Here is a 12,681-nt window from a genome sequence, read left to right as displayed (position 1 = left end):
GACCTTTTTGTAAGATCAGGTTCCAACTGACAGGCTGGAGTGATTCTCTTCAATAAGCAGGATTACTGCCCATCACCAGATACTCAGCCTTCGATTCATTCACAAGGAGACCAATCTTCCTCACTCCACTTTCCCATACCGCCACGCAGTCACTCATCGGCATCAGCTCTTCCTCAGATTGGATGGCAGGCCTACATTATTGGTAAATCCAAGAAGTGTGATTTTCAAGTACCAGGATGAACAATATCGGTGACACATTGTCTCCTTGTGTCTTTTGAATCAGCGAGACAAACTTGAACCAGCTTCACGAGTCTCTCGGGTATTCCAATCTCAGCTAGGCAATTCACCAGGCGCTCTCAGTGAATGCAGTCATACGCTTTTTTAAAATCAATGAAGAGCACTTGAAGATCTTCAAAATATTCCCACATCTTTTTGATGAGATGTTGCAGCATATGGATGTTGTCCACAATCAAATGGTCCTTTCTAAAAGCACCCTGAGATTCACCAATAATTTATTCTGCAAACAAGTAGTTTCTACCCAACAAACTGTTGAACAAGATCTTGCAGTTGACATCCAGGAGGGTGATGCTTTTTTGTGTATAGGCCAGATAATCATTGTCTTCCAGTCTTCTAGGATCTTTTCTACAATCCAGATCCTCTTGATTAGCTGGTGAATGCTCTTGTGGAGTCCCTCCCCTCCAGCCTGAATAATTTTTGTCTGGATCCCATCTTGTCCCAGGCTTTTGTTCTTCTTGAATTTCACTATCCCCTAATGTAGCCCGCATCTCGTGGTCGTGCGGTAGCGTTCTCGCTTCCCACGCCCGAGTTCCTGGGTTCGATTCCCAGCGGGGTCAGGGATTTTCTCTGCCTCGTGATGGCTGGGTGTTGTGTGCTGTCCTTAGGTTAGTTAGGTTTAAGTAGTTCTAAGTTCTAGGGGACTGATGACCATAGATGTTAAGTCCCATAGTGCTCAGAGCCATTTGAACCCTAATGTAGGTGGCGGGTAATCTAAATCTACAGTGTCAAGAGGATATAATTTGAACAGATTTGTAGGTTCGTTGTAGTTGAGCAGCTCCTTGAAGTATTGTTTCTATCTCTTAGTAGTGTTGAACAAATTATAGCAGTTGGAGTGTTCTCTGGTATCCCTTTGTTAATAAATTAACTTTATGGTACATCTTATGATCTTTTTCCCCCAAGAAATCTAGTTGAACCCCCTCTGTCATTTCTTTTATATAAATTCTCAAGTTCACCCTAAGTAGTTCTCTGTACTTTTTAAGATATGCTTTTCCTTGTGCAAAATCAGTGACTCATAGACAGCTCTCCTTGGCTTGTCCTATCTTGGTTAATGTCTTAATGCATTTGTTCCCAAATCACATCGTCTTACCCTCGATCTGCTCCTTCATGACTGCATTTGCCACCTCATTTTACAGCATCTTGGACATCTTTCTATAATAGTTGTGGTTTTTATGTGAACTGTGTGTAACACAGAACACAAAAGTATCATGATTTGCTGTCTTATAGACATAAGTATTTGAATACTCTGATTATGTTATTTATACAATAAAATTGATAGACCATAACAATTACACAGTATTCTATTACATCCAGTTGTCAAGTCACTTACAATAATATGCAGAAGTTGTAAGAGGTCATATTTACTCCGTTCTGTCTTGTGACTGTTAACTTTATCTGTGATGTAGTAGTACTAGTACTAGTTTTATTCATTTGAAGATCACTTTTACAATGATATGTAATATCTCATGGTATTATGCTCACTTCCTTATCAACCTTCCCCAAACCATCCCTCTCTACTCCCTAAGGAACCAACCATTAGTTCCAAAAGCCAGGTAGTGTGTCACTTCCATGTGTGTTTATTAGTGGTATTAGACATTGGCAAGAAATTCTGTCCCATAATTTACAGATGTTTGTTTATTTCCTTTACATTGCTTCCTTGATTATGCAACAGTTTATCTAAAAAGTTCTCAGCCAATTAATGGAAACAACATACTGTCACTTATTTGCAAGTAGTCTGTAACATAATATCCCAGAAGGTTAATTTATGTTTCATGCAGTGGCAAATGTCACCTATGAAATGGCTCTTATGAAAATCTGCAAAGAACCCCTTCACATTTACAGCTGCATATTGATTTAAAGAGCATTCTTTGGTAAACCAAAAGGCAATGATATGAAAATCTTTGAGTATGGGAAAGTGATGTCTGTTCCTGTAAGGTGAAGCTAAAAAATAGGATGGGGCTTTATCCCTTCCTAAACGTCTTTCACATCGATAATCTTGGAAGCTAGTATGGGATGTCGAAACTCAGTAATTCCTCTTTGATAGTGAAAGATGAAGGGGAGGAGTCCCTTTATGCTTTGAAGTTCAAATAAGTTTTATTTGGCTTTGAACCCTCTGTATCAAAAAATGACTGAACGAAATAAGTTTTGTCCATTGCAGCAGATGCGTACAACTTGGCTGCTTTTAACTTCTGTGTGAAATGAATTACTGGTAGAATATTGTACAATTTTAGGTCATTCCTTATAAAATATGTACCACCTTGAATAAGAAAGCTTGTCACATGTATTCTGCTATCAGTGTTAAAGACTGAGAACTGTTCAAGTTATTCTAGCACTATTTACTAAAACAAAAAAATTTAGTATGCCACATCATTGTCTTACTCACTGAAGCTTAGGTCTCTTGTGTTGCAACTAATTAGTCTATTTTAGTCATTTCTAAGTATTTATTCTTCACACTTAGGTAACATCTGTTAGATCACGTTAATTGTATGAGGTGCATCCAGAAAGTAAGATTTCCAGTGTTGTTTCCTTTAAAGTAGTCATATTTAGCTGGGAAAATTGTGCCTATGCAACAGACTTATGATGTGTCAATCAAATGCCAGCCAGCCAGGTCCCATCTGGCACCAGTACCATGGCAGCAGTGCCCCAGACTGGTGTGTCTTATTCATTCTCCACCACCTGTGAGGTTCGGTCAGTAATAAGGTTCCGTAATGCATCTTCAGCTCTGTCAGGTCTATGGGCAGAACATCATGAGCAAACAGATGGTGCATTGCTGTTGTAGGCTTTGTTCCAAAGATCATCAAAGCATCCATGATGAAGAGCGCAGTGGGTGGCCATCCCTCACCAATGATCGCCTAGTAGAGCTGGTGCGACGGCGCATCCTGGAGAACCATCACTTCACGATTATGGAGCATGGCAACCATTTTCTGCAGACACAGCACCCCAACCCTTGTTGTGTGAAATTGTCACTAAGCACCTGCTGTTCAAGAAATTGTGTGCCAGGTGGGTGCCAAAAAACCTGACGCCCGACCACAAAACGAAACACTTTGGGGCAGCACTGACATTTCTGCAGCGATATCATGACGAGAGCAATGAGTTTCTCGACAGGATTGTCATTGGTGGTGAGATGTGGATTCTTATTCTCTGGCCAGCATTTTGACAATGATGAAGAGCTGAAGTTGACTGTCACACGCTGGTTCCATTCACAGGTGGCAGAGTTCTAAGACACAGGAATACAATAGCTGATGCCATGATATGAAACGTGTCTCAGTTCTCTTGGTGACTATGTTGAAAATAGCTCAAACATTGCTGTACCTGTTATCAGTAAAGTGTTTTATGTAACTGTATTGTCCTTGCTTTAAAAAAAAGAGGAAACTTACTTTCTGGATGTGCCTCATAGTAACAAATATTATTAAACTGAATGTCGGAGTTCTCATCATGAAGTTCTTACTTCCGGAGCATCTTCATAACAACTACTTCATCATTTTTTACTTATGTGCCTTTAATGATATCTATGATATTTATTTACAGTGTCTGTTTTTACTTATTATCAGGGTGCACTTATTCCTGAAGCTGCTAGCATCTGTAAAAAATGCATTGCTCCCAAACCACCAAGGACACATCACTGTTCTGTATGCAACAGGTGCGTTCTCAAGATGGATCATCACTGCCGTATCCTTATTATTTAAGATACGATGAAACTAAAGTTAACATATTTCTACCTTATATGTTAAGATGACCTGTACTAAATATGTATTGAAGTCTGTAGTCTCATAAGGAAAGGTCGCAGGGGTCAGATCGACTGTTTAAAACCACCTACAGGGTGATGTAAGTTAGGGTCTTGGGTATCTCACCCTGCAACTATTCACCTTAGTGGGCCCTCATTTGCATGTAATCAATGGGGTTCATCCTCTTCCAACATGAGCACAGGATGCATATTTCACTAGCCAGTGTCCAGGGTGTCCAGTCTTGTGAGGCCAAGTGTGCTCAAACTCGCATGGTCACTGAATAGTGGAAGGCCAGTGTGCTTGCTGCCAAAGGAGGTCCTTATGGGGTTGCCACATGGAATAACTGTGGAGCCCTGCAGCCATTCACCTTAGTGGGCCCTCATTTGCGTGTAATTGGGGAAAAAATTTCATAATTTTGTGTGATATTCTATAGCTTTAAATTTGACAGATCTATGTGTAGAGGTGTTGTAGCGTGGTGGTTAGTATACGAGACTGACTTGCAGAAGATGGAAGTTTCAGATTTCATCAGGTGGTTCAAATTTTTTTATTTTTAAATGTTTATCAAAATTACTTTGATTATTATTGTTACTCATATAATTGGTTTATGTAACTTTCTAAAATTTCTTATAGTGTGTCACATAATTTTAGTTATTGTATTAAGTTTTTCATTTACTTATATTTTTTCTTGTAATCATTCTGTTTTCATTTGAAATCTTTGTGAATGTGATTTTATTTTTGTTTATATGTCACAATATTCAAAAGTTTGAAAACTCTGATCTATCAGTTAAAAATCAAAAGACAAAATAGTTTGTATTTGCTGTGAATAATGTCAGAAATGTAGTTTTCATTTCATACAAGGTGCACTTTTATGGTAAACATCCTAAAACATTTAAAACAGAAACTGATGTTGAACTATGGACGAAATAATGCAGGTGAAGATTTAAACGAAAGAAGGGATTATAAATAAATGTGCGAAATGAGAAATAGAAGTAATGAATGCAATAACATAGACAAAAATATCAGATTAAATCAAAATTAATACAAAAAATAAATCACAGGCAAAAATTTCCAAAACATAGAAAGGAAAAATAAGAGTAAATATAAAAGTCAATACGATGATTAAACTGATGTGCTGAAAGGTTAAAAATTTAAAAAAATTACATTTAAACAAATCAATTCATTAAAAATAATGATCAGATTCATTTCAGTATGTTTTTAAAAATAATTTATTGTAATAAATGGGTAATTTATTTATTAATAATACATTTTGAAGCATCTCATGAAATTCGAACTCAAGACCTGCTGCACTTGAGGTACACACACAAACCCCTACACTGCAGCACCAATGTATGTACTATTGTCAATTTTAAGGCTGTACAGCATCACACAAAATTACAATTTTTTTTGTTAATTACTCACAAATGATTGAATGGCTGTAGGATGTGATACCTGGGACCCTGACATACATGACCACATAGATGATTTCAAAATCTTGATCCCGCTCCTGGGGACCTTTTCTTATTTGTGATTCAGTTAAGGTGAGCTTCTGAATTAATTTTCCTGTGTATTAGTGGCATATCAGACATGGTGTCATTAAAGCATAGTGTAATCTTTTCCTTATTTTCGCTACTGTTATACGGAGGAAGTGTGTTGGTGTGAGATTCTCAGAGTATGAAACTGAGTTTATGATCGTGATAACATAAAATTTGGTATAAAATAAAGAATTTCCACAACAGCATGAAATTCACTGTGGCCAACACTCCAGATTCTTGAGCCACATAACGAATGTTTGTAGGGGCTCCTTTTGTATCTACATAGTCCACTCACATTAATGTGATCAGCTGTCAGATGCTTGAATAAGCATCTTTTGCAGGGTGGACGTGCAGGAAGGGTGTCAGTAAGTTTTGGAAGGACTGAACAGGGATGTGGAGCATTGATGACTCCAGTGCTGTTGCCTGCTGCACTAGGTTTCTTGGTTGAGGATCTATGGCACAAACAGCTTGATTGGGGTGGTACAAGAGTTTCACAGTTGGGTTTCAACAAAAAACGGCTGTCTGAAGTTGCAAATTTAAAACATTATAAAACAATCACACGACCAGAGATAACATATGAAGCAGCAACCGTCTTCAGAACAAGGGTGGTTGTTGTTGTTGTTGTTGTTGTTGTTGTTGTTGTCGGCGTCTTCAGTCCAGGTGCTGGCTCGATGCAGCTCTCCATGCATGGTAGCTGGAGAGAAATGGGAAGCTCTCTAGTGCATTCAACAAATTAAAATAAAACCGTGTACTTACAGATACGTAATTTTGACTAACATCCCTCACCACTTTACGCCTCATAACATTAGCAATCTTTTCGCCGGTCAAGCTGGGGTGCTTGATGGCCAAAGGAGTATGGTAAACTCATCATGCTTTTTGAGCCATGCACTGCGACGCATTGCATTCTTCTACTTGTAGACTTCGTCATGCCAATTAAAAACAAACTACATTTAGGGGTGGACATGATCCCTAAGGATAGATGAATACTTGTGTTGATCCATTATTACTTCTAGAATGATAAGATCACCCAGGGAATGCCACGAAAGCATTCCCCAGACCATAATGCTCCCTCCTCTTACATAGACCTTTTCACTGACCGAACAACCATCTGTCCAATGGAGCATAAAATGTGATTCAATTGAACAAGTAACTCAGTGGACATCCTGTTGTGGTATTGGCATGCAAATGTCTTTTTCGCTGATGAACCAGTAGTCAGTGTGGGTGCATGAACACATGCTGTAGGGGCCCATGTGCTGCAATGTTGCAAGCCCCTTGGTTTATCTGAGTGGTCAGTTGCTCAGCAGTTCCACATCTATTCACCTGTACACCATTTTTCATCCCTGTCATTGATGGCCCATGGTGTGCTACAGTTGCCTCGGCACTGGTTTTGGGTAGTGCCATTTTGCACACACACAGATTACTTTAACCACAGCGGCACGTGAACCGTTTACAAACTTAGCCATTTTTTGAAATGCTTTGACCCTTGGCCCGAAAACCAATAATCATCCCCTTTTGGATGTTGGATAAATTACTTCATTCTCACATGTGCCAGTTGTCACGATTCTGCGAATCAACTGGGGTTTTGCTGTAGATTGTGTCTAGCATCTTTTTCTCAGTGACAGAGCCACAAGGTGGTGTGGCAGTTGTGAAAGTGCCACCGAGTGACAGCAGTGAAAGTGTGTTTGCTGTACTGTGGTGAGAAATGGCAGACTGGGGGAAGGTGTTCAGTTTGCTAAGTGAAATTATGTGGTGCTGCCATAAACCATTAAGCATCACCATGTGTTCTGAAGCTACAGAAAGGAAATTGTATGAAATCATATGAGAAGTGGGTTCTAGAAAAGGAATACAAAGGTGAATTGACACTGGCATGGATACTTTTGCTTGTGGCCAGTGGCTGATGAAAGTTGGATTGATGAGCATCTTGTTGTCACTTGGTTTTTAGAACACTGTCCATTGGGCTAGAGCTGGTCAGTTTCATAGTTTCTGAAGCTGTGCTAGTGATTTTGCAAGTGAGTACTGTAGTTGAATGCTGTACTGAGCAACCATCGTATGAGTTTTTGTGTATGAATCTTCAGTCTGCCCTGTTGGAACCAGGGAGCTGGGAGGACTCTGTATTAGGAATGAAAGACTGCCAGTTCTTGATCAATTGGACACCAGCCATGTTTGGAAATGTTTCACTCAGAGAATTTCTATTTATTGTTTAGCTCTTTATAATGCCATTTTGCCTGTCTATTTTAATGTCTAAACTTCTGGTCTCTGTTTATAATCTACACATGAGAACATGAACAATTTAATTAAAACAACAGAAATTGTATGAGTCAGGGAACAAAAATGAAATCAAAGAATGAGCAGAATTCAGCAAACACTTTGCATCTCGTAATGACAGACTGATTATCAGATATCACCCTCCCCCTCCCCCATAGTTCTAATTGTACTATCTACTGAAACGGTCATGGCATCCAGATCACCTCACGATCGGTGGATGCTGCCACTTCTGTCATAGACTCATCAGGCATTGTGGCAGGTGTTCGCTGTCGATTGTCCAGTTTGCAGGTACCAGCATAAGAGGTGCAGAAAGTAGGTTTAAGGTAAACAGTGGAAATCGTAGTTGAGATTCCTTTAACGTTGACCTTAAAGGTCTTCTTGTTTCGACTGAGGACTGTTTATGGCCCTTCATATGAAGACTCAAAAGGCTTATGCACAATGTCTTGCATAACAAAAACCAAGTTACATGCACAAAGGTTAGTGAAAATGAAAGTGCGGCCAGTATGCTGCTCTCTCGGTGCAACTGGATGTTGTCTGTGAATTTGCGAACTTCATTTCTGAACAGTCTGAAGTCTCAGTAAGGTGTTTAGGTATATTGCTGAAGAATTCACTGAATAATTGACTTGTTTGACCATAGACCAGTTCTGCTGCTGTGGCATTAAGATCTTCTTTGATGGTAAAGCAGAGACCCAATGGGGCAGTTGGCAGAATTTTTGTGACTCTTGTGATTCATGAGCTCCAGGACATTTTTAATTGGCAGTGCAAATGCTCAAATAAGCCATTTGTTGTTGGACGATAAGCTGCAGGTTGAATATCCTTCATGGCCAATAAAACAGGGAGTAATCTGAATAAAAATGACTCAAATTGGCTGTCTTGGCTAGTGGTGATAGAGAGAGGCACTGTGAAACAATTGAACCATCCACAAAAACAGGTTGTCTCAATGGTTCCAGCAGTGCCCTCAACCATAGGAAAAACTTAAGCCAAAGGGTGAAGTAGTCGATGGCAGTTAAACAGAAGGTGTTCTTCAGATGGCAGTAACAGTCCAGCAGTATCCATATGAGCATCTTCAAATTGTTGCTTGGGTGGAACAAGATGAGCAGATGTGTCAACTGTCGAAGTGAGAGACATTTGCAAAATAGGATGTGCTGGAAGTGTGGTCTGTCATAGCAGGGTTCATGTTAAAGCCAGCTTCTTCTTAACTAGTCCACTGTAATTTGTCACTTGGTTTCAGCACACCTGAAATGCAGTATAGTGAACCTGAATAGGCCGAACAGAGAACAGACAGTGGTCTTATGTGTTCTTCTGGAGAAATGGGTGTTTGATAGAAAGCACATACTAAGTCTGTTGTTGAGAAGACGTGTCTGCCGCGGTATCGAATAAGAAATCTTTGATGTGTGGGTCAAGGATACTGATTGGGAATTGTTCTGGCATTAAGTTGCTGGTAATCACTGCATGAGTGCCATCTGCTGGTCTGCTTTACAAGAATGTGGAGAGGTGAGGCCCAAGTGCTGTTTATGGGCAACAGATTCCGTGGGCACTCATAAAAGAAATTTCCTGCTGCACTGCATTCATTCTCTTGGATGGTAACTGATGAAGTTGAGTGTGAACTGGTGGTCCTAGTGTTGCTAGAATACAGTGCACTTTCGAATGCTGTACAGGCGCTAGTGTGGGTAGCTGCTGAATGACCTCTGGGAACTATATGATTTGACAAACAAACTCATGATGTAGGCTGAAGTTTAGCGAGTGTTACATGATCATATATCGTGATTGTGAAACCATTGGCTGCATGGAGGCAACAGTTATCACTGCTGCAGTGAGCTAGTTGAGAAGACAGGTACATCCATATGTCAGTACCTGTGTCGTCTAGAAACTATACTTTCATACAATGTTTGTTGACACATTCGACAGCTGCCATCGGGAAAGAAAGTCAAGAATATAGTGTCATTGCAGACTTTTGGGCACATTTCCCATCTCACACAGGGAACAGCACAGTCAAATTTTTGAGCCAATTTATGCGTGATACCAGCGTACCCTTTCAGTTGAGGACAAACAACAGTGTTTCCTCAGTGAGCGTTAGTGCTGTGATGGGTGACTGGAATGTTGTGTTTGAAGAGCGGCAACTTATGTGATAAACTCGATGATTTTTGTTTGTAATGAGGCCAGAGAATTGTCTGGTTATGGAAATATGGCTTCAACACTTGTGGACTGATACATCTTGGCTATAAAGTCCACCATTTGTGTTAGGGTGTCAAGGTCACTGTCGTGTATGGTTGGGTATCTTCTGTGCATCAGATAGCAAGGGCAATGGCAAAGTGTTTCAGAGAATCTCTTCATTAACAGTATTTCTAGCCAGGGTCTGCAGGTGATGCATTAATTGTGGAGGTGTGCAATCACATAACTCCTCTGTGCAGAGTAACTTTTCCATTCATTTGGCTTCATATTCTTCCTTTATCTTGGTAGCTTGTTGATGCCTTATAACTTGTTATTGAACTAGATTCCAAAGAACTTTACAAATGTCACAATCTATTGCTAAACAGTAATTTTTGCTTGTTTGGTATCGTGTACTAAGTTTCTTTGTGAGAGTAAGAAAAATGCAGAGTTTGGACTCTTCATTAGTATGCATGTGTTAACAGCAAAAATCAGTTTTAACCACCCTTCAAAGTCACTGGAAGGCCATTTATATAGGTTAAAACAAGAGTGGAGCCAGTACCAATCATTGTGATACCCCACATGCTCACTACCCCATTTCTGAGATAAATTTCCTGTCTATGACCCAGTCTGTCAGTGATACCCTCCACTTTTGTTACGTAGGTAAGAGTCCATCCAAGTGGCAGGGATGCCATGAATGTCATAAGACTTCAGTGTACCTAGGAGAAGTCATCATATGCACAATCAGAGACTTTTTGAAATGATACATTTAGTTCTAACAGGACTTCATTTGTGAGGTCTGCAAGTCTACTTTGTTAAGGCAACTGTAGGAAGGTGTGTTTATTCTGAAAAGTGTGCCGCTGCTGGAATACAGAGGATCGTATTGAGCTTTCAAAGTTTGAAGGGAGATATTTCACAGTGGAAAGTATGTTACTTATTCCATGTTAATATCTGCTATTCCTTATAGTTTTAATATAAGTTATATGCTGAATAACAATGGAAAAATAAGATGGATTTATTTACTATGAATGACAATAAACTCTTAAGTAAGCAGGAGTCATTTATTCTGCATTTACAGACACAATTTATTTTTTCCTTGATTGATTCATCAGCATGGCTGAACAACTGTGTTGGCCATTTCAACCATCGATATTTCTTTTTATACATGGTTTTTACCTGCCTAGGTGTACTGTTTGTCATTATATTTGGCTTTCAGTTAGCTTACTCTGAGATTTGGCTGGAACCAGATGATGGTGAAGAGGAAGAACTTGAAGGACACCCTGTTCGCTTCAACAACTCTGTTTGGATACCTGTGGTATGTCCAGTATCTCAATCACTGAAGTGCCTATTTAGTCTATATTAGGTTTAGCTTCTTTAGGAATGTAGCAGCTTCTGATCAGAAATATAGAAAAATGTAAAAAATAACCATTGCTTCCTGAGCTTTTAGACAAAATCCTTCTTGAGAGAGCTGACATTCACTCATTGTCTCAGCTCTGTTGCCAGAGTGGGACAATACCCGACTTCAGATGGGTTGCATAGGTAAGTTAAGGTGCAGTAAAAAAAAGTACCTGGAGGAGTATGAAGAAGATACTGAAGAGAAGGTGAAAGAATGGGCTTGGACCATGAGTAGGATTGAGGCAGATAGAAGTAGAGGTTAGTTATTAACAATGGTAGACACTACTAAAGTGAAGTTTAGGAAAAGTAGCTATTAGTGAGAGAATCCACTAGGCATAAGCTGCAAAGCAACCTTTAAAATAAATGAGACCATACTATCAAATGTTCTGCTTGTGGATGATCTTAGCTCTTTGCTTCAGCTTGGTATTAGTCATTCATTCACATGAACTGTTAATTGGCAGGCTCCCACATGGAATACTGTGCATATATTGCAGAAATATTTGCAGATGACATAACTGCTTTTGACAGCAGTCCTACCACTAGTAGCATAAGAAATGCTAGTGTAAGGTATGAAACAATGTATGGGATACGTATTTGATCTGAGTCTTACACAACAACATCCATGGATTGGGAGTGACATAGGGACTGATTCGAATATTACACAAGTTGGGTAGGCGGTAGAATATCACTTACACTTTGGAATGCATGGAAATGATGTCAGGGAGGATTTTTTCATTTTAGAGTATGGTGAGGTATAATCTAAGCCCTGGATGAGTGCAAGTTTCAGTTGTTGCAGCTTCACTTGGTACTGTGTGGTGAAGGTGATCTTACTTTGATACTGGTTGGCATTGTCTTAGTGGAGATATTGTTGGTTGTTAGTTGTAGCGAGATTGAATGCCAGTGAGTTTGATGGCTACAGCTAAGAAACTGGCTTGCTGCCCCAATGAGCTGGTGAATCATGCTGCCAAGCAGTACTTGATTGACTTTATCACTCACTAGTTCACAAATATGCTGTGTGGATTGTCTCCCAGCCTGGAGTCTTTTCCTCCAATATACCCTTCAGTCCCACAACCCCCCCCCCCCCCCCCCCCCCCATGATCTACATCTACGTCCATACTCTGCAAGCCACCTGACTGTGTGTGGCAGAGGGTACCTTAAGTACCTCTATCGGTTTTCCCTTCTATTCCAGTCTCGTATTGTTCGTGGAAAGAAGGATTGTCGGTATGCCTCTGTGTGGGCTCTAATCTCTCTGATTTTATCCTCATGTTAATCTCTTCTAAATCTACATGCATATTCCATAAAGTGACTGACATTTCAACAGG

The 12,681-nt window shown here is 39.8% G+C and overlaps 1 protein-coding gene across 3 annotated transcripts in view; it reads left to right on the top strand.

The window, feature by feature from the left end:
* LOC126187354 (palmitoyltransferase ZDHHC16) overlaps positions 1-12,681 on the top strand; it is a 104,129-nt gene that overhangs the window by 44,873 nt on the left and 46,575 nt on the right. For all 3 annotated transcript variants that reach the window (XM_049928381.1, XM_049928382.1, XM_049928383.1), the window contains exons 5-6: positions 3,846-3,963; positions 11,077-11,279. In XM_049928381.1, the coding sequence (XP_049784338.1) occupies positions 3,846-3,963; positions 11,077-11,279 (321 nt within the window). The remainder of the gene's footprint in view (positions 1-3,845; positions 3,964-11,076; positions 11,280-12,681) is intronic.

The sequence above is a fragment of the Schistocerca cancellata genome, chromosome 5 (genome assembly GCF_023864275.1).
Source record: "Schistocerca cancellata isolate TAMUIC-IGC-003103 chromosome 5, iqSchCanc2.1, whole genome shotgun sequence".
In the NCBI taxonomy this organism is placed as follows: Eukaryota; Metazoa; Arthropoda; class Insecta; order Orthoptera; family Acrididae; genus Schistocerca; species Schistocerca cancellata.
Note: the sequence above shows the minus strand (reverse complement) of the source record. Positions and strands in the feature narration are given on the sequence as shown.